This window comes from Corythoichthys intestinalis, unplaced genomic scaffold (assembly GCF_030265065.1).
Source record: "Corythoichthys intestinalis isolate RoL2023-P3 unplaced genomic scaffold, ASM3026506v1 HiC_scaffold_23, whole genome shotgun sequence".
NCBI lineage: Eukaryota > Metazoa > Chordata > Actinopteri > Syngnathiformes > Syngnathidae > Corythoichthys > Corythoichthys intestinalis.
Genome location: NW_026651592.1, coordinates 7,306,771 through 7,334,158, shown reverse-complemented (window position 1 = coordinate 7,334,158; position 27,388 = coordinate 7,306,771). Strand labels below are relative to the sequence as shown.

The 27,388-nt window shown below is 38.6% G+C and overlaps 1 protein-coding gene across 2 annotated transcripts in view; it reads left to right on the top strand.

Annotated features, from left to right (window-relative positions):
- Positions 1–27,388, top strand: part of LOC130911162 (roundabout homolog 1-like) — a 554,903-nt gene that overhangs the window by 507,131 nt on the left and 20,384 nt on the right. For both annotated transcript variants that reach the window (XM_057828938.1, XM_057828939.1), the window contains 5 exons: positions 5,581–5,607; positions 5,718–5,760; positions 18,356–18,510; positions 19,065–19,427; positions 27,007–27,126. In XM_057828938.1, the coding sequence (XP_057684921.1) occupies positions 5,581–5,607; positions 5,718–5,760; positions 18,356–18,510; positions 19,065–19,427; positions 27,007–27,126 (708 nt within the window). The remainder of the gene's footprint in view (positions 1–5,580; positions 5,608–5,717; positions 5,761–18,355; positions 18,511–19,064; positions 19,428–27,006; positions 27,127–27,388) is intronic.

Genomic DNA, 27,388 nt, shown 5'->3' with positions numbered 1-27,388 from the left:
AGAGCCTCCAGGTTTCGGGGCTGCTGCCAGGCAACATGGACTTTCAGCTCCCTCCATAGATTTTCTATCGGGTTCAGATCTGGTGACTGGCTAGGCCAATCCAGGACCTTAAGATGCTTCTTACGGAGCCACTCTTTAGTTGCCTTGGCTGTGTGCTTTGGGTCGTTGTCATGCTGGTAGACCCAGCCACGACCCATCTTCAGGGCTCTCACTGAAGGAAGGAGGTTGTCAGCCAAGATCTGGCGATACATAGCCCCATCCATCCTCCCCTCAATACGGTGTAGTCGTCCTGTACCCTTGGCAGAGAAGCAGCCCCAAAAAATGATGTTTCCTCCTCCATGTTTCACGGTTGGGATGGTGTTCTTGGGGTTGTACTCATCCTTCTTTTTCTTCCAAACACGACGAGCCGAGTGTAGACCAAAAAGTTCCATTTTGCTCTCATCCGACCACATGACCTTCTCCCATTGCTCCTCTGGATCATCCAGATGGACAGTGGCAAACTTCAGACGTGTCTGGACATGCACTGGCTTCAGCAGCAGGACCTTGCGTGCGCTGTAGGATTTTAATCTATGGCGGCGTATTGTGTTTCCTATGGTTTTCTTCGAGACTGTGGTTCCAGCTCTCTATATAGGTCATTGACCAGTTCCTGCCGTGTAGTTCTGGGCTGATCCCTCACCTTCCTCATGATCAGTAATGCCCCACGAGGTGAGATCTTGCATGGAGCCCCAGAACGAGGCAGATTGAACGTCAACTTGAACTTCTTCCATTTTCTAATAATCGCTCCAACAGTTGTTACCTTCTGACCAAGCTGCTTGCTTATTTTGCTGTAGCCCATCCCAGCCTTGTGCAGGTCTATTATTTTATCCCTGATGTCCTTAAACAGCTCTTTGGTCTTGGCCATTGTGGAGAGGTTGGAGTTTGTTTGTTTGAGCATGTGAACAGGTGTCTTTTACACAGGTAACAAGTACAAACAGATGCAGTTACTTCCGGTAATGAGTGGAGAACAGGAGGGGCTCTTAAAAAAGAACTAAGAGCAGAAATATTTACTAGTTGGTAATACTGATTTCATGCGGTTAAATACAAATGTATTATTTAAAAATTATACAATGTGATTTTCTGGATTTTTTATTAGATTCCGTCCCTCACAGTTGAAGAGAACTTATGATACTAATTACAGACCTCTACATGGCTTGCAAGTGGGAAAACCAGCAAAATCGTCAGTGTATCAAATACTTGTTCTCCCCACTGTACATTGCGAACTAAATTCTACTTAAAAATCAGCAAGAGCAGGCAAATATTGTTGTTATAATTGTGTTTAATATTCAAGTGTGTCAAATCTATTCCTAGTTTACAGTTAACCTGCTGTCAACTAAATTTACATAGAGGTAACATGAATGAACAGAAATGGAGGAATACTTTCACACATAAAAAAAAAATAGAAAGCATAAATATAACACAAAATATTAAACAGATACTTCCAAAAATTGATAAAGAAAGCAGTTAGGACCTCTTGAGACTATCTAGTTGAAATGAACCGTGGCAAAGCGTGCAGGGTGGGTTGAGATCTCTTTCTCATGTTCCTTCCGCCTCCTCTTCATCCTCACTCTGCACTCCAACTGCAGGAGGCCTTGCTTTTCAGCGTCTGAAGAGTGTTTGGAAAAGAGTATAATTGCAGCCACGTGAAGTAACAGAGCGCTCAGGGTGAGGCAGGTTAAAACAGGACATTAATTATATTCTGTAGCAGTATATGTCATTAGAATGCTATATTTTGGCCTCGGATTGAAGCAATTTTCGCCTTGATTTATTTTCTTCGTCAAAGCGCATTTCTCACGCTCAGACTTAATTGCGTCAACAACTGCATATTCGCCTCAGATGTCTCATTTGGACTGGGTTCAAAGGCGTGAGGGCGGCGGAGTAGGGTGCTATGTGGTGTGTCCTGTGCCATTGCATCAAATCTTCCACGACTTTCTGTTTTCTGAGTTCAAAAGAGTAGAAAACAGCTTCTAAAACTCTTTTTCTGCCAAGACGACATGTAAGTCATTTGCCCCATTTAGAGTCCGAGGATGACTAAGGTATTCCTAGTTGGGATGGGAATTTCGACTAATTTCCTTACCGACTAGTCTCAGATTTTATTGCGATTAGTTGACTAGCCCATGAGCAAGAAAAATCGGAATTTATTACACATACAGTGGTACTTCGAGACACAATCTCTTCGACACATGATCTTTTCGACATCCGTAATGTAAAAATGTGACGATTTATGACAACGCCGCAGTTTCTTTGTTTTGCCGCAAGACGGACGCACGGTTGATACGGTCATGCTATAGACGTATTGTACTAAACCACAGCAAATGCTCATTTATGCATTTAAATGCTACTTTGTTGTATACTGTTTATTGATCAAACTCCAAACTACTCACGCACAGGCTCAAATGCACCGCACTCGTTGTGACGCAAGACATCAATGGAAAGTAGAGCTGAAACAAATACTCGAGCAACTCGAGTAACTCGAGTTTAAAAACTGATCCGAGTAATTTTATTCACCTCGAGTAATCGTTTATTTTGACAGCTCTAAGCTTAAAAAAACAGCAAAAACCCTTACATCAGCCGACAGCCGCTACAAACGACGCCGACGTTGCTAAATACTAGCCCGCACGATGCTACGTTGATAGCAGGTAGCGTCTGATGAATCTCACAGAGATCACATGTATGTTGAACTAGATGTGAAATGACAGACTAGGCCGCTTCTGGGCAGCGTTAGTAAACAGCCGCCATCTTAAAGCAGTAGAGCGCTAAGCACTAATAAAAAGCGCTAAGCGCTAATAAATAAGATTAACGTTACTGTCACTAGCTCACGTAACGTTAGCCCTGCGGAGGGCTAGGTTTCTATTAATTATGACCACTGTCAATGCGTGGCTAACGTGTCTTACATACAGGCTTTAACATAACATAGTGTTGTGGAGTGATGAGGGTGTAAAATAAAAACTCAATAATGCTAACTATCAATTTTAGCTCAGTAGTCATTGCTGGATAAAACACCAAGTAGCACTGGTCCCTAATGTGCTCTAATACAGCCTGTATAATGCATTTATTTTGAACACTGCAAAAACTCAAAATCCTATCAGGACTTACAGTTTAGACTAACTTAAAACTTAACTAGAGCTTAAAAATGGCTTTAAACAAATAGAAATTCAATTGAAACACGTGGGAAAAAATCCAAAGTTTTAAGTGATGTGTGTTATCAAGTGTAACGGTATTTTTAGGTATATATATATATATATATATATATTTTTTTTTTTTTTTTTTTTCTTTTAATAAGATCTAAAGGTTTTTTGAGTGAAAGCAGTTTTTTTTAATTCTAGTTACATCTGAGATGCAATTGTTGGCTGTTTTCAACAATATACATCAAAAATAAAGACATTGATTGACTGAAAATGTTTCAAAATTAGATGAAATGTCTTGTTTTCTCATGTATATTTATAATTGCTCTTCACCTAAAAATATATTTGTTTTATCCGATTTCTCGATTAATCGATAGAATTTTCAGTCGATTACTCGATTACTAAAATATTCGATAACTCCAGCCCTAATGGAAAGTGACTTTAGAACGCGAGTGTAGCGGTGATGAAGCAAATTTATTTTATTTTCATTCGTGTACAATTTATTTGGCGCCAAAAATGTTCAATCAAGTCCACTTACTATTAAAAATGTCCACTTTTTTGCTGACGATTGTATTCTATATGCGCCCGGTTCTTCCCCATCTCTAGCTCTGACTCATTTACAGACTGCTTTTGATAGTTTACAAATATCTCTTCATAATCACAGATTAGTTTTCAATTCTGAAAAAACTAAATACATGGTTTACTATACTTCCACTATTACCTCATTTGCTCCCAGAAACGTATAAAAACGTTCTATTTTTAAATGCTCCACTGGCCCACAAACGTATTTATACGTCTTTTGCGTTTTTTTTTGTTTTTTTTTATAAGAAGCATATATAGCTTCCGCTGTATCTGAGAAACAAAGAGCAACGCTCCAAACCCCTTTTAAAGCAATAAAACTGGCCACTGGAGGGCAGTAGCGCATTTTGGAAGACCAGGCAACCGATTCAACAGCAGTGAACGGCCGGGCAGCTTTGTCAGAGCGCTGGCGGCATGAAGCCAGGCGGCGCTCCGACCGGACAAAACAACGAGAGGACGCCTGGGACGCCAGGCGCTGGACGACCGTGCAAAATGAGTGAAACCCCCCGTGGAGCGGCTCGCCAAGCAGACCCCGCAGAAATGCAAAAATAATCCATCTTTGTGAGACAGACAACGATGAGGGAAAAGTTTACTTTGCTATCAAAAGCTGTATTTGTATTGTTCATTATATTTTGTAAAAGGAAAACATTATTCAGATGTTTGGGATGTAACTAATGCAAAAAATAGCTGTGTTAAAGTCAAAGTTATGTTTGAAATGTATGCGTTTACAAAAAGCTCATTTTCTCCGTTTTTTCATCAGAAATTGGAAAATTGCTCAAACTAAGCTCTTTTCTAATGCTGATTTCTAAAGAATGGAAAAAGATACAAACTTACTTTTTTTCTGCTGAAAGAAGAGAGTCTAATCTTTCTTTTGGTGGGTTCCAAGTTTATATAGCAATAGAACATACTTTTCTGTGGGCCTTGCAAAATCAGTCAAAATCCAGAAAAAACGGCCAGGAGCGAAGGGCCTTGCTCTGGAGAAAATGGCTGGGAGTGAAAGAGTTACTGACAATGACTTACCCGGAATCAAATCCCTAAATGGTACTCAAATTACTTTCACCGATTCATACAAATACTTAGGAATTTGGATTGACAGTAATTTATCATTCAAAACTCATATTCATCATCTAATCCGTAAATTTAAATTTAAACTTAGCTTCCTGTATAGAATCAAAGGCTGTCTGTCAACTTCTAACCGAAAAACCATTGTATTATCTTCTTTTGTTTCTGTACTTGATTATGGGGACATCCTGTACTGTCAAGCATCTCCATCAACTCTTCAACAGTTAAACCCGGTCTATCACAGTGCACTACGACCAATGACACCAATGACAATTTCTACACTCATCATTGTACCCTTTATCAAAACGTTGGTTGATCCTCACTACAGTCAAGAAGAAATATCCGTATCATGTTATTCATCTATAAGGCTTTACTTTGCAAACTTCCGAATTACCTCACATCTCTCCTGTCATTCAAATCCAGTAACTACAAAACACGATCATCCAACTACTTAACCCTAAACATTCCATCTTGGTGATTTTAAATCTCTTTTGTCTGATGTTTTTACTGATTATTGTAACTGTTTCCGTTAGAGTATTTTGTGTTGTTTGACAATTGTGAATGTTTCTTTGTGCTCAGGCCTCTCTTGTAAAAGAGATATTAATCTCAATGAGACTGCCTGATAAAATAAAGATAAAATAAAAAAATTAATTGTTGGTCACATCTTTAATACACAGTTATTATTACTTTTTGTATACTTTTCGAGTATTTTAATTTTTTAAGTGAAAGATGGAAGTTTTTAATTGTATTTGTTCAAACTTTTCCTCCTTTTCAACAGTGCCATCTTTCACCTTCACACCAACTGGTAAGTGTGGGCACACACAGACACACACACGCACGCAAGTGGGTTTTAATTGTATAATGGATAACTGTAGTTCATTGTACTTTATGATTTGTCACGATTTGTCATTCCAGTGGCGTACCAAAGAGGCGGAGAAGGAGTGAGCAGTGCTGGAAGGTAAGAAATGCTCAGAAAAGATAAAGCATATTTAAGGCAATGAAATCAATGAAAGAAAATTAATTTTAACGGCATGGAAACAAAATACCCTTTGCAATGACTAAGATTATAATTAGGGTTGTTTCGATCATGTTTTTTTTTGCTCCCGATCCCGATCGTTTTAGTTTGAGTATCTGCCGATCCCAATATTTCCCGATCCGATTGCTTTTTTTTGCTCCCGATTCAATTCCAATCATTCCCGATAATTTTTCCCGATCATATACATTTTGGCAATGCATTAAGAAAAAAATGAATAAAACTCGAATATATACATTCAACATACAGTACATAAGTACTGTATTTGTTTATTATGACAATAAATCCTCAAGATGGCATTTACATTATTAACATTCTTTCTGTGAGAGGGATCCATGGATAGAAAGACTTGTGACTTTGTATATTGTGACTAAATAATGCCATCTAGTGTATTTGTTGAACTTTCAGTAAATGATACTGTAGACATGCCCAAATGCATGATGGGAAATGGAACCATGACTGTGCGTAGTGCTACCAATTGATATATCTTCTCTGCATTGGGAAATAACATAAGGTGTTAAGAAAAAGATTAAATGCTACCTTGCTTCCCCACATTGCTTCCCATGATATTTCAAATCGTAGGGAGAGGGATTGTAAGGCTTTAGCCAATTAAAAAAAGGCTCCAAAGGCTGCCAAAATTCACTCATTTTAAGCTGCCTTTTATCTCTCTATATAGGTAAAACAGCGCGATTACTGATTGAGCGCGACAATGCGTGAGTGGGTCGTGCAGCGCATGCATTAATTGCATTAATTTTAACATGATACTTTTTTTTTTTTTTAATTAATTGCCGCCGTTATCGGGATAAATTTGATAACCCTACCTTAAGCCTAAACTAAAGACTCTGGATGAGTGTAACATATTATGTCTGTAACGTTAAATACAATTAGAAAACGATTTAATTTAAAAAAAAATATATATATATATATATATATATATATATATATATATATATATATATATTGAAAAAAGGCATGGCCGATATTATTTTGCCGATTTCGATACTTTGAAAATGACGTGATCGGACCCGATCAATCGGGACATCTGTAATTATAATCTAACTGGAATAGTTCTAGGGCTGTCAAAATTATCGCGTTAACGGGCGGTAATTAATTGTTTAAATTAATCACGTTAAAATATTTGACACTTTTTACGCACATGCCCCACTCAAACAGATTAAAATGACAGCACAGTGTCATGTGCACGTGTTACTTGTGTTTTTTGTTTTTTTGTCGCCCTCTGCTGGCGCTTGGGTGCAACTGATTTTATGGGTTTCAGCATAATGAGCATGGTGTAATTATTGACATCAACAATAGCGAGCTACTAGTTTATTTTTGGACTGAAAATTTTGCAAATTTTATTAAAACGAAAATATTAAGAGGGGTTTTAATATAAAATTTCAATAACTTGTACTATCATTTATCTTTTAAGAACTACAAGTCTTTCTATCCATGGATCGCTTGAACAGAATGTTAATAATGTTAATGACATCTTTTTGATTTATTGTTGTAATAAACAAATACAGTACTTATGTACAGTATGTTGAATGTATACAGTGCTGCTCAAAAGTTTGTGAACCCCCTCAACATTTTGCAATTTTCTATTATTTCAACCTGATTTCCTAATCAATCAATTCAGTATTTTTTTTTTTGTTTTTTTAACAGTTGTGTTGTCGAGACTAAATTAAAAAGAGTTTTCATCAACTGATGTAGGTGCAAAATTGAACTGTTTGGTCACAACCAAAACCGCCATGTCTGGCGAAAAGTCAACACTGCATACCACCAAAAGAACCTTCTCCCAACAGTGAAGCATGGAGGTGGGAATGTCAAGATCTGGGCTTGCTTTTCATCCTCAGGACCTGGACAACTCCACATAGTCCAGGGAATCATGAATTCTGAGGAATATTGTCAAATCCTAGAACATAACCTGACGCCATCTGTTTTGAAGTTAAAGCTTGGCAGAAGGTGGATCATGCAACATGATAATGATCCAAAGCATTCCAGCAATACAACCAAGGAATGGCTGAAAAAGAAGAAGATTCGTGTTCTGGACTGGCCCAGTCAAAGTCCTGACCTAAATCCCATTGAAATGCTGTGGCGGGACCTGAAGCGAGCAGTTCATGCCAGACGCCCATCAAACCTCTCTCAACTGACTGCGTTCTGCAAGGAAGAATGGGCAAAAATCCCCCAAAGTAGATGTGAGAGGCTGATTAGTCACTACAGAAACCGTTTGGTTGAGGTAATCTCTGCAAAAGGAGGCGCAATATCCTATTAACTGAAGGGGTTCACATACTTTTGCACACATGATATCTGAGTTTTTCTTAAATCAACCACTTTTGTTAAATAAAGAATGACAATATAACTATTTCTTTTGTTTCAGTCCATTATTTGGAATGTCAGTATTGTGGATTTGGGTATAACTTAACATTTAATAAGGTTATTTTAGGTTTTTTTACAAAAAATCTGACCATCGCTGTGGGGTTCACAAACTTTCGAGCAGCACTGTATATCCTTCTTGTGTCTTATATTTCCATTCCAACAATAATTTACAGAAAAATAAGGCATATTTTATAGATGGTTTGGTTTGCGATTAATTATGATTAATTTTTGAGCTGTGATTAACTCGATTAAAATTTTTAATCGTTTGACAGCCCTAGTTTCATCATGAATATAAGATTTGAATAAGTAAAAATTAGAAAAGAAATAACTGCAAAAAATGCAAATGATGAGTGCTAACGTACTCTAAAGTACGTACCCGACTTACATGAGTTCGACTTTACGACGCCCGAGTCTCGTTTTTTTGTGTGTGTGTGTGTGTGTGTGTGTGTGTGTGTGTGTGTGTGTGTGTGTGTGTGTGTGTGTGTGTGTGTGTGTGTGTGTGTGTGTGTGTGTGTGTGCATGCTTTTATCTTGGCGCAGGAAGGTTAGAGCAGGTAGTACTAATTGCATGCAAGTAAGAGTGCATGTACACACAAAGAAAAACATATTTGCATACACGAAGAAGAGTGCCTGGGGACAGACACACACAAGGAAGAGCACATTTGTTCCAACGAAGAAGTTGTGCAGCCACGTGGGTGGGGGGGGGGGTTGGGCGTGCAAGCCTGCACACACATTTGTTGCTTGTGAAGCATCCACGGAGGCAACACCTGTAAATAACACATTTGTACTGTTTATTGTGCGTTTTCAATTGTGGTGGAATACTTGGGGCGAGTTTGAGTGATTGTTTTTGATAATGTGCAGACGCTAACTGATAGCCTACATGCTAATCGTTTGTGCTGATTGTTATTACTGTATCACCTGCAAGTTATATATGCAAATTTGAATTGCTGTTATTAAAGGTGAAACGGATTTAATTTTATTTTATTTTCGTTTCATTCTTCAAGTGTTGAGTCATGAGCAGATGAAAAAAGTCAGCAACCCACACTGATTTCTTTCATCCTCATTTCAGAGCTTAGCTCGCTGTCTAGCTAGGACTTAGGTCCAGCGTCATGGTGAGGATGGTACAATGACACATAATACATGTTTTTTATAGTTATTTTGAGATTCAGGGGTTTTTTAGAAGTACTTAATTGTTAAGCTTGACTTACGCGGAAATTTGGTTTACGTCGCCAGCATAGGAATGGAACTCGTTCGTAACCCGGGGACTACCTGAATGTACGTAAAAAATTTTGAAAAAGGACATTGAAGACAAAATCAATGAACATTAAGTGATAAAATATACATTGGTATGAAAAAGTATCTGAACCTTTTGGAATTTCTTACATTTCTGCATAAAATCACAATCTGAATCATCAATCTGATCTGATCTTTGTCAAAACCACACAGATGAAAACACAGTGTCTGCTTTAACTAAAACCACCCAAACATTTATAAGTTTTCATAGTTTAATGAGGATAGCATGCAAACAATGACATAAGGGGGAAAAATAAGTAAGTAAACCATCTGCCTAAGGAGACTTAAACAGCAATTGAAACCAATTTTTAGCAAACAATTTAAGACAAGTGTGTGCCCAATCACTGATGAGTGGTTTAAAGCTGCCCTGCCCACAATAAAACACACACCTGGTAAGAATTGTCTTGATGAGAAGCATTGTCTGATGTGCATCATGGCTTGGCCAAAACAACTGTCTGAAGACCTGAGATCAAGGAGTGTTGATTTTTATAAAGCTGAGAAAGGATACAAAACCATCTCTAAAAGTCTGGATGTTCATCAATCGACAGTCAGAGAAGTTGTCTTCAAATGGAGAGAGTTAGCACTGTTGCTTCTCTCCCAAGGAGTGGCCGTCCACCACAGATGACGCCAAGAGTTCAGCACAAAATACTCAGAGAGGTAAAAAAAGAACCGAGTGTCTGCTAAAAACTTAAAAGAAATCACTGGAAGTCCAATATCTCTGTGCACACATCAACTATATGTAAAACTATGGCCAAGAATGGTGTTCATGCGAGGAAGCCCCTGCTGTCGAAAAAAAACATTGTTGCTGGTTTAATGTTCGCAAAAATGCATTTGGACAATCCACAGAAGTTTTGGCAAAATACTTTGTGGACTGATGAAATCAAGGTTGAATTGTTTGGGAGTAACACACAACGTCATGTCTGGAGGAAAAAGGGAACCGCTCACCAACATCAACACCTCATTCCCACTGTGAAGCATGATGGAGGGAGCATCATGACTTGGGGCTGTTTTGCCACCTCAGGGCCTGGACAGCTTGCAATCATTAATGGAACTATGAATTCAAAAGTTTATCAGGATGTTTTGCAGAAAACTTGAGGCCGTCTGTCAGACAATTTAAGTGAAAAAGAGGATGGATGCTGCAACAAAACAATGATCCAATACACAGAAGTAAATCAACTTCAAAATGGTTCAGAACAACAAAATACACGTTCTGGAGTGGCCAAGTCAAAGTCCACATTTGAACCCCATTAAGATGCTTTGGCATGACCTAAAGACAGCGATTCATACCAGACATCCCGGGAATCTGACTGAACTACAGCAGTTTTGTCGAGAAGAATGAGCCAAGATTAGTCCTGATCGATGTGCCAGACTGATCTGCAGCTACAGGAAGCGTCTGGTTGAAGTTATTGCTGCCAAAGGGAAGCCACTAAATTTTTTGAAATGTGATGGTTCACTTACTTATTTTTCTCCCTCCTGTCATTGTTTGCATAGTATCCTCATTAAAAATATGAAAACCTATAAATGTTTGGGTGGTTTTAGTTTTTGCAGACATTGTTTTTTCATCTGTGTGGTTTTGACAAAGATCAGAACACAAAAAATGGTGATTTTATGCAGAAATGTGAGAAATTCCAAAAGATTCAGATACTTTTTCATACCACTGTACGTACTATAATCTTTGGAGTTTTTTGTTGTTTTTTTTTTTTTTTCTGGCTCACTTGCTTCTTGTAAAGTTGGGTGGTTTCAGCTTATACTGTGAAAGAATTACAGTACTTGGTGCTAATGTTTGGACACCCTAGGATGACCAAATATTTTTCAAAAATATGAGAAATACAGTTGCATCATTGAAAATTTCAATACAAAAAACAGTCAAAAAATGTGGAATATTGTGGAAAGATATAATAAAACGCTGGAAAATACAACATAGATAAAATACAAAAATAAATAAAAATAGAAACATGTGAAAAAAGTATACTGTCATGAATAAAAAAAATATTTACTACAATACAGTGCATATTTGTGTCCCCCCAAAATATTCTGAATTATGGAAAATATTGGGGAGTTTGAATACTTAATAGATTCAATGCTTGCTTATGCTTGAATTTGCCATTTGAATGCTGTCAGAAAATGACACAACTTGATGGCTTGAATTATGAGTTTCACCTTCAGCTCTACTGAGTTTTTGTAACTGTTGGCAAAAAAGTGATTATTATGTGAGAGTATTCTTTACCAGGCCAAATGTAAATTCATATTTGGTCAGCAGTTGTCACCCGTTTTCAGCTCTGAGGACTTGTATTTTATTTTTCCACCATCTTTTCTCAACATAATGACTGATAAGTTATTAAAAATAATGAAAGAGCTGGAGGTGTTTGAGCTGTGTGTACTTCCCTCATCTGAACTACAGAGGGCGTGCTGTGACTTCGCAATGCCACAGAATGGTGTGATCCATGATTAGTGGGTTCACTGGGGTTGGGGGAGTTACTTAAACGAGATGATGTGTAGAAAAACTCACGACCACCAGGCTGCGCCGTTGCATCATTGCAAAACATGGACACTCACACATACCGTATAGTGCAAACGCCCTTTATGTGGTGGAATGGTACATTTTATACTAGAAAAACACTGCAGGTCAAGGCTTGTGCAAAGCTGCATGAATACATTTTGAGGAAAATGTTCAGAACTCGCAAGTCGTGGCAATTGTGAGTCAAGGTGCTATTACGAAATTTAAAATTGGATAATTCATTTAATTCATTTGAACTCTTTGGCTGCAATTTACAGCATGCTAAGTTAGGGTGACCATATTTTGATTTCCAAAAAAGAGGACACTCGGCCCGGCCTCGAGACACTTGAATTTTACTCGAAGATCAATCAAAGATGCGTATATCTCCCACTTTTTTTTACTCAACAGGCTTTATTCTTCCTTAAAAAAAAAAAAAAAAAAAAAAGAAGAATTATTAAAAAAAAATGATAGTCCACTTAATACACACACACAGTTGGCTATGTGCCAACTCAACATTTTTGAAAATTACGATCACGACAATTGTCGATGACAAAATGTTATTCCCACTCAATTTTTATTCTCAAATAATGTTCTAAATTGTACGCAAACAATAACTGAAATAAACTGACAAGCGATTCAACCAGCATGTTTCCAAACGCAGCAGTTCAAATTCAAAACTACATTGCCCATAATCAAAAAATCAGACTTTGCTATAAAAGTTTACTACCATCGGCAGCGCAAAGATGCGACAACAAACGGAATTTTACAGATTACACCAGTACAAATCTCCGACAGAAGTCAACAGTTGCCATTATATACGTATTTATCGTAAAAAAAAAAAAAACTCATAAGCAACACAGCTATTTAGCTATACTAGCATTCAACCACTGACTAACGCAGAACAATTACAAGACTCATACAATATACTGCTTCTCTGTGTACACATATAACCCTATGTACAACAGAAGATACGTGATCGACATTAACAGGAGAAACTTACAGAAAGGTGTATGGAGCCGCGTTTTTTAGAACTTCTTATTGAACTCCTTACTGTAGTCTGAGCTCTCGCCAATCCGTCAGTAGATGGTGGTAATTCTCCATGAAACAAAGGGTGAACTGCCAACAAAAAAGAAGAGGAAGATCTACTCCTTCTCCCGCCCCTACTAGTAGGAGCAACGTCAACGCAGGCAAGCGCTGCCCCCTAGCGGCCGGAGAAATTCTCTTCAAGATGGTCCCGTAAAAAAAAATCATAAAAACCGGACATTTTTATGAATTTATAAAACCCGCCCGGACAACGAGGATACTGCGTGAAAGTAGGACTTGTCCGGGCAAAAGAGGACGTTTGGTCACCCTATGCTAAGTAGGACCTTTAAGATAAACGTAACTAAAATATTTTAAGGCTCCCCTGAACAGTTAATACATAGCTCATTCATTTCATGTTGGACATGTGTTTAGTAATCCAAAGTGTGCTAGAAAAGGAGCATATTTATGTATATGGCAGAAAACACTCAGATGACTTGGAAGTTCTGTCCTGAGACCCCCAATTTGACCAAATTTCAAAATAGTCCTATATGCAAATGTGATACATCGTTGGAAAGCTTAAAATCTCTATTTTCTGGGGGAAGAAATTTTTTGAACAGGAGGGCATTAAAAAAAAAAAAAAAATTTAAACAGCAAAGCCCTAACTGGAGGCGAGAGCATGCGAGAGCAGAATTAAAGATGCCATGATTTTAACGAGATATTATCGCGTACTTACCTTGTTTCGACCAAAAATGTCCGTGTAGCATGTATCATTGAGTGTCAAGACACAGATGTGAATAGCCACAGCCGGATTTGGGGGGGATTTTATGGGTGAAACATGGTAATATAACAACGGTCGCGATGCAGAAATCGCAGACATCAAGGAGTGGTTGAGATGTTCTTTTTCATATATTTACCCTTTTAAAGGTTTTTTTTTTTTTCAATTTTTCTTTGTTTGGATCCATTATTTATCATCTAACATATTGGGGGAAATGCGACAGTAACAAAAAATACAGTTAATCGATAGTTATGAGGTAGATATTCGTGACTTTTTTACAGACGCCATTTTTTTCATTGTTTAAAAGTTTAAAATATGCGAGTGAAAAAAATTTTAAAGTTTTTTTTTTTTTTTTTTCAAAACAAAATATTAGACAGCAATTAATGATTCTAAGCTAAAAATGACAGACATTTTGATTAATAAATATAATTACTTACCTTCTTTTTATGGCTGGGTTGAAACAAAAGCGGTTGCGCGACATCTGTAAACAGGGGTTTCCAGGGTAAAAGGGACAAATTGAAAATAGTTCGGGGGCTTAATGCACCATGAATCTGCTATGGCAGCATATAGACATATTGGTCTATCGAACACAACAGTTCTTTTGGCCTAAAATACAGCTATTTATTTTAAAGAGGAGTGCAAGAGCAGAAACTGCTTTTTCAGTCTTGTTTGTGTTTTCCGCCATATGTATTTGACGTTCGAGATATTTTGGAATGCGAGTGAGCAAGTGAGGTGCATTCAGGGTTCACGGGCAGTTTGGGATGTTACATTTAGCAATACTGCAAGGGAGTTTTATCTGTTTGTCTAATCCAGGCGGTCTGCTAATGCTCACGTGGGCTCAGAGAAAGTGTTGTCAAGCTTTAGGCGAGTTGAGCAGACACCATCTGTTTAGCTGGGATTTTTGTGCTGTGTCTGTATGTGTGTGTGTGTCCAAAAGGCAAAAAGTACTAAAGCCGGATTTGTAGTTTCCCTCTTCTCAGCTGCTGGATGAAAACTGCACATAATCTTCTCTTTCAAATATGATGTTTCTGCACTTCTTTCACATTAATGCCATTGTGTCCTGTTACATTAACCAATTCTGTGCAGACTATATTTTAGAAGTACAGAGAAGAAGTTACTTTCCAATCAGCTCCTCTCTTTTATATGAAAGTAGCTGATAATAATTTGTTGATTTGTGACTTCACGTATGTGATATTTCTTCAAAATTTGCAATGCTACCATTTTGATTTCTGCTAACACTATTATACATGGTAATGCAGTGGTAAATTGAGTTTTTTTCCAATTCAGAGCTTACTTTTTTCTACTGATAAAATACAGTAAGCCCCCAGTTTACGGACGAGTTCCGTTCTTAGGCTGGCGACGTAACCCGAATTTCCACGTAAATTGGAATTAACCCTTTAAGGAAACCTCGGACTTAAAAGTTGTAGGCTCTAATAAGCCACAATAGTTCTCTTTTACTAAAACATGTTGTCAGAAACATGTAAAATACTGCCAATGATTTAAAAATGTGTAATATTTAGTACGTGTTTTGACCTACGGAGGGCGCCATGTTTTATGCGCGCAATGGACGCTGGGGTGATGACGTAGTTTGTCACTGTCACTAGACGAACAATACTGGTATTCTGCAATTCCTTCTACGCGGCGAGATGTCCAACACATGCGCACATCGGTTAAAAGCGGCGAGTACTTACTATTTTTGTTTTTATTGAGTCTTTTATTACCTTTTCATTGCCTTAAAATACTTTTTGCATGTGTTTCCGTCTAGTACCTTTAAGCATTGTGTTTTCTTGTTGTAGCTTTAAAGCAGATTGTTGTTCTGTTGACCACATTAGTCACGTAGCGTATTTAAACCACCCTTATTTTATATCACTATGTCTAAGTATTTTCTTAAGGCATCATTAGTATGTTTTGTCTGTATGCATCTAAACAAAACAAGCTGAAAGCGCACGGTAGTACTTTGGGTGTCAAATTCGCCTCCTGCAGGATGTTTCTTCGGTGTAGCACATTTTGGCAGAACACCGGGTTCGTCCTACTCTCGTCTTGTCTCATCCAGTCTTTCCTGTTCATTTTGCTTTTGCTGCTCTTTTTGTAAAATATCGACAGTGCTGTCATGGTCATTAATTTTCTCCACTGGTTCAAATTGAAAGGGATAATAGATGACATGTTTATGTCACTAGAGTCATACTCGGGAAGCCCGGCAACGTAACCCAGTGACGTCACCGCCCTGCGACGTCAACAAAAATGGCGACCTACTAGTTAAACTAATTTTACAAATTGTATAAAAATGAAAATATCAAGAAGGGTTTTAGTATCAAATTATTTTAATTCATAATAACATAATCATTTAAGAACTACAAGTCTTTCTATCGGTGGATCCCTTTAAGTATGCCTAAAAAACCCCTAAATCTCAAACTAACGATCTAAAATTAATACGTCATATTAATGAAATTAAGTTAAAAATGAAGATACTGGACTTACCATTAATGCTGGTGGATGGTGAAAAAGGTGCACTGAGAAAAATATGGACCTCAAACACACATCCTACACTGTTGCGCAAGTGGCGACAAAATGGTGGACGAGACATTGTTACGTGACTAAAAAAATTAATTAAATAAATGACTGCAGACTCCGGTGTCGTAAAGTCAAAATCATGTAACCCGGGAACTTCTTGTGTTACATACCTTATACAACTATAAATAAATACCTTAAACAACTAGCAAAAAGTATGGAATCGCCAGTCTCGGACGAGCACTCACTCAGACATTTTATTATATAGAGCAAACTCAGATAAAAAGCTTGAAAAAAATAATGAATTAGTTCAAAAGTGCTACTCTTTACATTCCGAAACACTAAAAAGAAATGAATAAAAACATTATGGTGGTAGTAAATGTTACTTTTATAGAGCAAGTGCAGTGAAATAAATATAGAACCACTCCATTCTGAGGAAAATTATATATGGAATCATGATAAACAAACAAAGAAATAACAATCAAAACACATCTCTAGTATTTAGTTGCACCACTTCTGGCTTTTATGATAGCTTGCAGTCTCTGAGGCATAGACTTGATGAGTGACAAACAGTAATCTTCATTAATTTGGTGCGACTCTCTTTGATTGCAGTTGTTAGATCATCCTTGCAGGTTGGAGCCTTGCTGTGGACCTTTTTTTTTTTCAATTTCCACCACAGGTTTTCAATAGGGTTGAAATCTGGGCTATTTGCAGGTCATTCTCCAAGGGATGCTTTAACAGTTTTAGCTCTGTGGCATGATGCATTGTCATCTTGGAAAATGACAAACATATTTTCAATTGAAAGGATAAGAAAGCTGCCTAAATTTTCAATGTAAACTTGTGCATTTATTGAAGATTTAACCACAGCCATCTCCCCAGTGCCTTTGCCTGACACGCAGCACAATATCATCAAGGACTGAGGGAATTTTGTTGTTTTCTTCATGCAGGCATCTTTGTAAATCTCATCGGAATGGCACCAAACAAAAGTTCCAGCATCATCACCTTGTCCAATGCAGATTCTTGACTCATCACTGAAAATAACCTTTATCCAGTCATTCACAGTCCATGATTGCCTCTTCTTAGCCCATTTCAGTCTTGTTATTTTCTGTTTAAGTGTCAATGATGGTTTCCTTTTAGCTTTCCTGTATGAAAATCCCATTTACTTTAGGCGATTTTGCACAGTTCTGTCACATACCTTGACTCCTGCTTCCTCCTATTTCTTCTTCACTTGTCTTGTTGTACATATTCTGTTTTTAAGAATTATGGCCTTTAGTTGTTTGTCATGACGTTTGGATGTCCTCCTCGGTCTACCAGTACGCTTAACTTTAACAACTTTGCCATACTGTTTGTACTTGGTCCAGCTGACTGTGAACCGCCGACATTTATGGCAACCATACGTGTAGCGTTACCTTCTTCAAGAAGTTTGATAATCCTTCTCTTTGGTCTCGAGACATCCCTCTTGTTGGAGCCATGATTTTTTGTGAATCCACTTGTTCCAGGAACCCTCCAAGGTGTGATAACTGCACTGTTTTTAACTGCTGACTAACGAGCAGATCTAATCTGAGGCAGGCGCCCATTTAAGGAAAGGAAATTGACTAGGTGTGGCTGTATTTTCTACTCAAAATGGAGTGATTCCATATTTTTTTCTACAGAATGGAGCAATTGTATATGTATTTCCCTGCACTTGCTCTCTAAAAGTAACATTTACTGACCAACACAATGTTTTTTTATTCATTTCTTTTAGTGATTCTGAATGCCAAGGAGTTGCACTTTTGAACTAATTCATTATTTTTTCAAGCTTTTTATCTGAGTTTGTTCTACATGATAAAATGTCTGAGTGAGTGCTTGTCCGAGACTGGTGATTCCATACTTTTTGCTAGGGGTAGTATAAGCGAAATTCATTTGAAATTTAAGGTGGAGCTAAATGTGAAACAAATAAAACACATTGTGTATCTAACCAGAATATAAAACGACAAAAGATAATGAAACTATCATTGATGTTGAACTGATATCTGAATATTTTGGGGTTTTTTTTCTTTTTGCTTGCAGGCCAGGCCTCCTCAACATGGGCGAGTCTGCCACGCAGCCCTGGCTGGCTGACACTTGGCCCAACTCGTGCTCCAACCACAACAACTGCAGCATCAACTGCTGCGCCGCCGGTAACGGCAATAGCGACAGCAACCTGGCGACGTACAGCCGACCTGGTAAGCAAAGCACAAAAACAACACACTACCAACACCACAAAAAATAAGAGTACACAGATAAGACAAAGGTGGGAGCTGCCAGTGGAACTAAAGTGCGATATCTGGGTTAGCTCCCCCGAGAGGTTTCTCTACTGTGTGTGCCTCTCTCTCTACAAAAGCGACCCACACAAAGGAAATATTAGGATTAAGAGCAGGAGGCTGTGTTTGATTTCTCCCAGGCAGAAGTTGACATGTTTGTGGGAGGGAAATACAATGAGAGACATACCAGAAAAGAGGGAGAAAGGACTCAAGATGTTATTCTGGTAGACATAGTGTCAAGGCATATAATACAGCCAAATATATGATTTCTTCATTTTTAAGAATAATTAATTTTTAACTGACCTTTGCATGGCACCTGTGTGTTTGTGTGACACTAAGCGGCTTGCTTAAGAATTCACCATATAAAATGTATAATTATACAAACGCTGCTTCTCCTCTCCCATAAACGGCCCCAGCATTTAAAAATTGTTTAGCAAATGGCAGGCAGCTTCAGTAACCATCCCCGTGTCCTCCAGCCGACTGCATCGCCAATTACAACAGCCAGATGGACAATAAGCAAAGCGGCCTCCTGGTGCCCGAACCAGGGATGTACGGCGATGTGGACCTGTCCAATAAGATCAACGAGATGAAGACCTTCAACAGCCCAAACCTAAAGGACGGCCGCTTCGTGGGTACCGGCGGCCAGCCCACACCATACGCCACCACGCAGCTCATCCAGTCGTCCATCATGAGCAATAACGAGAGAGGGACTGCGGGTGGAGGAGGAGTTGTTGGAGGGGAGCTGAATGACAAACACTGTTGGAAGCCCGCTGGCGGCATCTTGCAGCCCAAACAGGAAATGCAGTACAGCATCATGGAGCAAAACAAGCTCAACAAGGGTGAGTGTGAGGACGGTCCCCGTCACTCGAGCAGCCCGGTGGTTCCAAAAGCCTTTATCATCGCCATCCAACGCAACCTCCTCCTTCTTCTTCTTCAATCTTTTCCAATGTGGAAGTCCATCTTCAACTCATTTAGACGCTGCCATTTTTCCCTTTCACCTATTTGTATGGGTGTGCGTGCGTGTGTTTGTGTGAGACATTAATCTCTAACCTAGGGGTGTCCAATGTTTGATCAGTGACAGAGCAGTGTTGTTTTCGACAACGAGGACTACAACGAATACTTTTTTCATGACGATGATGAGAAGATAACAAGCTAAAAACGTGTTTTGGGAGACTAAAACATAACGAGCGTAACGACAGTTTTCCTCTGACAAGGCTAGACGAAACGAACATGCGCAATAATTTCCTTCACATGTTCACAATGTGTGACAATTTTATTTGTACTGTATTTTTCGGACTATACAGTAAAGCCTGAGTTATACTCCCGCGTTGCGTTGACGGCGTAGCGACAACGGCGTCATTCGACATTCGATAGTTCTGCGGTGAGGGAACGCGTTGCTCTGTATTTCACCGCCAAGCCACTAGAGCAGGGGTGTCCAAACTTTTTGCAAAGGGGGCCAGATTTGGTGTGATAAAAATGTGGGGGGCCGACCTTGGCTGACGTCCTTTACATAGAACAATATATTTAAGCAAATTTTAGCAAGCCATTCTGTGTGTCACATTTGCTTTATTATTTTTTTAAATTAATAATTTCAACAATCTCGCAACTAGCCTTTGTGGCGTACTCTTTGGAGTCTCGGGCTCTTGCGAAATACTGCTGAGGTGAAATTAAACTAGTTTCAAGTTGCTTCAGTTTATCACTACGTATCTTCCCTGTAATCTTGTTGTACATGTCAGCGTGTCTTGTTTGGTAATATCGCCTCACATTGAACTCTTTAAAAGCAGCGACTGTCTCTTTGCAAATGAGGCAGACACAGTTGCATATTTTAGAGATGAAATAGTCCAATTTCTACCTATACTTGAAGCGTCGGCCGTCGCAGTCAAATTTCTTTTTTTTTTTTTTTTGAATTGAATTGAATTTATTGTCATTGTCATCACTCAGGGTAAGATTTCCCTTACTCCCTATTTCTTTTTATCATCCCGTTTAGAATTTTCCATAATTTGCAAGTGTTGTTTTTGTTGTCTTCCAGTAAATTGCAATAGTATTGTTTTTTACAAGCACGTAGGATGGAGTTAAGTTTATTTCTGTATTTTTTTAAATTTGTTCTCCGTTTCAGTTGTCCTTTTAATCTTTGTTGTCGCACTGCATAATTAGACTCTTTACCTCAGTTGTCAGTATTGGTTCCAAGAACATGGATTTTAGAAGGATATGAGTAGCTACAGAGGGAATGTTCTCTGATATCCAGATTTGTGTCCCCACAGCAAAACACATGCTTGTTATTCGTTTTAAACCATATCTTTTCCATATGCTGAGTAAAAAGCTGTACGTTTGAGTCAGGTGCACGATAGACACAGCAAATGGTAATGCTTTGGCAGTTTGGGATACTTAATTCACTTGTGATACATTCCATTAAATCTTCAATAGCAGTTGACATGTCATGTTGGACATCAAACTTAAACTCATTTTTTACAAATATTGCAACACCCCCCCTCCCTTAGATGTCCGATTCATTTGGAAGTGTTATGTCTTATTCTCTGACCCTGGCATTTAATCATCCTTTGCTGTGAGAACATCTTATCTGTGATGTGTGTGCGTTCTACTGTTGACAAGGGAGACGGGAAAAGCAAATGCTTATCGGAAACCCGTCCCCCATCGCACAAACAGCATATTGTGTATCAGTCCAGTCATAGTTTTACGCATTTCGTTGAAAAGTCATTGATTGCCATGGAAATTTCACATATTGTCAATTTGCGTGCCCTTCAGGAGCTCAATTGTGTGCGACTGCACAGCTCAGCAGTAGGAGCAAGTAAGTTTTTTGTTGATTGTTGCCATTTTAGAAAACTGAGAGTAAAGGGTCACACGGGGTAATGTTGCTTAGAGTGCTGCTGCCTTTTAGTGGGTAAATGAGGAGCAGCATTTAGTGTGTAAGCTACTTCACATGCTGGTTGCAGAGCTGCTGACCAATTTATTAAGTCTGTGTGCGAGCCAGATGTTATTGATCTTATGACAGAGGCTGGGGGCCGGATAAAATTTGTCCACGGGCCACATTTGGCCCCCGGGCCTGACTTTGGACATGTCTGCACTAGAGGGATGTGGCGTTATGTTGGTACGGTTTTGGGGCATGCTTGTTGACTTCCGCTAGTCGGAGAAAAAATAAACAATGCAAGATGGAACTCTTTAAAGTAAATATTCTGCTCATCAACACTGAATAAATATTGAACATCCAAATGTTGAGGGGCAGGCGACGCAGAAGACGGTTTCGAGGCGGTCTGGCCGACTTTTGATGCCGCACAGAGAGTTTTAGACTCGGGTGGAGAGAGCTAGCTGTGGCGGCTAGCTTCAAACTGGCGTCGAGCACTGCGTTCAAGGTCTGCAAAGCCCTCCAGCCCGATTTGTTTGCCGTGTCCTACAACCAGCCAGTGGGAAGCCATAGCAGATTTCTGGCGTCTATGGAACTTCCCAAACTGTGTTGGGAGCCTTGATTTTAACGTTATCATATAAAGCACCGAGGCACTCTCAATCAGTGATGATATATTGTGTGTGAACTGTCTGTTATTGAAAATTAAAGATCAAAACAACTCTTTTGACACCAAATCTGTGTTTATTCTTCATATACTTGAAGTGTGACACGTAAATAAGTCAGACTCACAGCAAACATATGTACACAATAAATGATGAAGTGCACCAACCAAAAATACGACATAAAGTGATAAAAAGTTGGCAGTTTTTGGCCAACTGGGTCACCGCTTCGTGTGGCCACTCGATTCCGAACACACACGTCTCGGTGGTTCTTCCATTTTTTTTTTTTTTTCAATCGCCGACTTCGCCATTTGGCAATCACAATAACGTCTTGCTCTTCGATGATACTCCCGTCGGCTTGGTCCATTTTTGCGTGTAGAAAATAATGTTTGATTCTATTCTACAATGGCGGTGATTTCACGCTAAACCGGAAACAACAGTCTGAGCGGACCAATCAAAGTCTGTTTTCGCCACGTCATACACGTCTATGCGACGCGAGGGTTAGAAAATTCGAGAGGCGCGCGTCAGGCTACGGCGTAGGGTCGTAACTCGGTTCTTTCTTGACGGCGTAGGTCTGACGCGGAAGTATAACTCGGCCTTAAGTCGCAGTTTTTTTCATAGTTTGGCAGAGGGTGCGTCTCATACTCATAGACTTGTGTCTGATTTTTTACGGTCTGGTCAAGCCGACTTGTCGCTCGCTAACTTTTTTAAAAAATAAATATATATTCATATATCTATACTAAAAAGATGTATGGATGTTAAATAAAAATAAATAGTTTGGATACAACAGAGGAGGCGCTGTGCATGTCTGCGCACGTGAACGCAGTGACCCCGCTCTCTTTTCAATCTTCCCCTACCGCTCTCATGGCGCCCTCCGCGAGCATCCTGGTATTTCCTTTCGATATGGAGCAGCAGAGGAGTGAAAGCAAACTAAAGACAGGGGAATTGAAAAGCAAACAACTGCGATAGGAGTGGTATATGGAAAGGATTAAAATCGCTATATGGAAATTGGTGTTGGCTTCACTGAATGTAAACGAATGTGGCGCTTTAGTCTCATACGAGAAATATATTTAACAAACTTTTCCAGTGTTATTTCGTTGCGTAAATGCATTTATAATGATCATAAAAATATGTAGACTATTTAAACATTGAGAAAACCTTTTCGTTTTTTTCTGCCAAATCGAGGAGATTAAAATAAATGTCAAATCCACTATCCGCCTGTTAGAACAGACACGCAAATATAAAAGATGTAAATGTTCATTGAATGTCCATCTTACAGTATTGTTTAACTGGGAGAATTTGTTACAAAAGACAGGCTTTAATTTGTTATCCTTATTCATATGTGCACCGGCATCATCACAAACGTGATACCACAAAACGCAACCACGCATCGCATCCCCGCATTTCCTCCTTCTCCTGAGTCCTCACAAATGAAACATACAATTTCGTGGGGGGGGTTTCTGGCCCGTGCCTACAAATAAAATATACAATTTCGGAGTTTTTTGGACTCGGGCAAGCAAATCAAGTTAATTGATCGGGCTCGGGCCCCGTCCGGCTTTAATAACCACGGGCCGGTCGGGTCGGGCTGGATTTTTTAGGCCCGATCTAATTTCTAGCGTCAGCCTGTTGTTCTCTATTGTATTTTAAATTGCCTTTCAAGATGACATGTCTGTTCTTGGTGCTGGATTCCATCAAATTTCCCCCTAAAAATGTGACTAATATTCCGGTGCGACTTATATGTTTTTTTTCCTTTTCTTTTACGCATTTTTTGGCTGGTGCGACTTATACTCAGGCGTATAGTCGTACGACGTATAGTCCAAAAAATACGGTAGCTAGCCTGCATCGTACCAGTGTCTGGTTGTGTCACTCATGTGACGTGCTGCGCCCCCATCACTCACCAGTGCAGTGTCCTCTCGCACACACGGTAAGATTTGAAATATGCAATGCTGCTTTAGCCCAATACTTCTTAAATAGTGGGGCGGGACCCCACAGGGTGGCGCCATTGTGACCTCGGGGAACATGTTTTTTTGCCGTACTAGAATAAAGTGTAATTGCACATCCACTCAGTGTGTGGCAGTGGCGCTGTCATTTTCAGAGTGTGCGGACTTTTGAACCAAAGAGCACACTGCTAAGATCACTGGATATATAAAGAGCTAAGACGAGGAAATATCATGAAGCGTATGTAGTGTTTGGCCTTGACTTTTAATACAGTGGGAGATGAGGAAAGACCAGTCTGTTAACTGTGTCTAAAAATGTTTGCAGCAGACAGCAGGAAGCCAAATCAATTAAGACGTGACTTAAAGACATTATACCCCAATCACATTGATAAGCCACTTGATTTTTTTTTTCCAGCGAAAGCGTGCTGAATATTGCCAACAATCGTCCTGCTTTGTGTTACATAAGTAAACCAGCGAGCACTGTTAGCATCATATAAGGTTGGATACCAAGTTGCTCAGTGCAAAATAACCCCATGCCATAGTGAAGGAGCTGATACTGCCTGCAGCAAAAATTAAAACGGTCCCTCTGTCAACTGTCATTTTTGTTCTATTATTTTTTTTTTTTTTCGGTCAAATTGTTTGGCATATTGTCCTCATGAGTTAATTTTGCAAATCAGTTTGAATTGAGTTATTATTTATTGATTTTTTTTTTCCCGTATCAAATGGTCAAAACAATTACCTGAGTATATTTTTACAGTTTGGATGTGAGTTTTTATTTTATTTTATTTTATTTTTAATTAAGTCAAATTGATGTGCTTTTAGTTTGTCTTTTCTGTTACAAAAAAAAAAACAATTTTAATGAATTTATACATTATTGTAAGTTGTTTTATATTACGTTTTTCTTTTATATTAAAAAGGACAACATTATGCAGAGGTGTACTTACAATAATAATAATTTTATAGACAAATGATACTATTTACAGTGGCGGCAGAGAGTCGGGTGGGCGTGAAACGAAAAAGAAAATAATTGAGAAGCACTGCTTTAGCCTTTAAAGGTCTGTGCTGAGTGATCGTCACACACTAGATGTAAATCGTTGCGTTAGTATAGCGTTTGCGTTAGCATTAGGCAAATGCTAACAGTGAGCGTCCTCTTAAACCCTCTGACAACTTTTTTGACGAACAGTTCGTGGCTTCCAGGTGGGTGTAATTAATTGAAAATAATGTGCTATTTTCCTGCTGAGTGTGTATTATTACGTGATAAGATTTGTAGATGCTACAATATTTGCTCATCTGTCAACGCTCATTTGAAATAGTTGGAAACCTTTATTTTTTGGGAGCAAAATTTTCTAATTTTGAAGACAAAAGCATTCTGAGTAAACGTCGACTAAAGCTATGCGAAATTAGTTGTGAGTTTTTGTCACAAAAACTAGACAGAGACTAACACATTTTGAGATGACTAAAATATGACTAAGACTAATATGTATTATCGTCCAAAAGACTAAGGCGAAAATTCAAAGGGCTGCAAAAAGCAGCATTGGTACAGAGGTACATTAGTTATAGAGCCCAAATTAACTGATTGACTTCTTTTGGTGTGTCTGGTACAATAAAACAAAAATAAAACTGGCTTTTAATTTTTCTGCATGTAATTGGACACCCCCTGATCTAACCCTTCATCAATTACTCGCATCTCTTCTGCTGTTGCACTTTCTGGATCATCTCCAAGGCTCATCAAGGAAAATACAACGCTATTTCGTGTGTTGCTTAGTTTTTATTATCTTGCCTCGCAATAGGAAGAGGAACATTTTAGAGCTTATATTTCCTTTTCATTCGCATGTTCAAATACCAACCACTGTTAACATGATTTAACATTTTGTAACCTACCATGGCTGGATTTACACAACAGGTCTGAGTGTCCAATTATGATTCTGCAAGTGATATTCTTTTTTTAAGGTGTGGGTCGCACTGAGATTGTCCAGTTTCCCCTATGTAATTTAAAACTGGTTTGATTAATATTTTCTATTTACTTTTACAAAATGCGTATACTGACTAGAGGTGGGTTGTATTAACGCATTGCATTTACGCCATTACATTTACTTGAGTAACTTTTTGAGAAAAAATTTATTTCTAAGAGTAGTTTTACAAAGCCATACTTTTTACTTGAGTAGATTTGTGAAGAAGAAACGCTACTCTTACTCCGCTACTTTGGGATACACTAGTCATTAAATTTTTCCAACAGCGGCTCTACCAGTTTCGCCAATGAAACGTCACAACATTAATCACATGGCGCCATTCTACCAATCATACTCAAGCCTGCCGTTCTATGATCACGCCGGCCTGTTCAATCACATGGCGTCTTTAAAGCACCGTAAGAAATTAAGTATTTGGCATTGAGCACTGCAGTCAACATGGCTCGAAAGCGCAGATTTCGCATAGCACTCATGCTCTTTATGTTTTATTTCTGTACGTATTTTTTCCTCTCTTCAGAATTCAATGATTTTTATTTTTTGTATTCATTTTGCTTCATTTTATGTAATAGGTTATAGTACAATATAATAATGACAGGTCATATAGATAACTTTGTGCTGAGAAAAAAAATATATTTAAAAAAATCATAAAACATTGTGAACAGTTACAATGTTAGTGATTGCTTGAGTATTCTTTTCACCAAATACTTTTTTTTTTACTTGTACGTGAGTAAAGTTTTTGGATGACTACTTTTACTAGCGTAATATTATTTTGAAGTAATGCTACTGTTACTTTTTGGCTTCTCTACTCACCTCTGATAATAACTGTGCCTGAGGTGCTAATAATTGTCCTTTTAAACATGTAGCATAAATCCAGCCTTTATGGAATGCAAAAGAACTTCATTCCCTCTCTAAAATCCTGTGGAAAGTCTGATGCAATGTTGTTTTTCCTCAAACCCTCAAGTAATTTTTCTGTCCCCTCGCCCATTGCCAATTAGATCGCTACAGAGGGGGTGACACCTCCATGATGCCCGCCACCATACCCTACAATCACAGCCACGACACCCACACTGGAGGTTCCTACAACAGCTCAGACCGAGGTAGCAGCAGCACCTCTGGTAAGATGTTGCTAACCTTTCAGCATGTACTAATATTTTTTTATCAAATATAAATTAAATTTAACTTTGATCATTGGTATTCAGAAATCAATTAGAGTAGTGATTTTGTCGTCTATTTGGGGATAATTATCGTATTTATCGGACTATAAGTCGCTACTTTTTTCCTTCATTTTGCGGCTTATAGTCCAGTGCGACTTATTTATTGATTTATTTGGGGTGAGAGGTAACACTTTATATGACAACGGCGTCATAAGACTGTCAT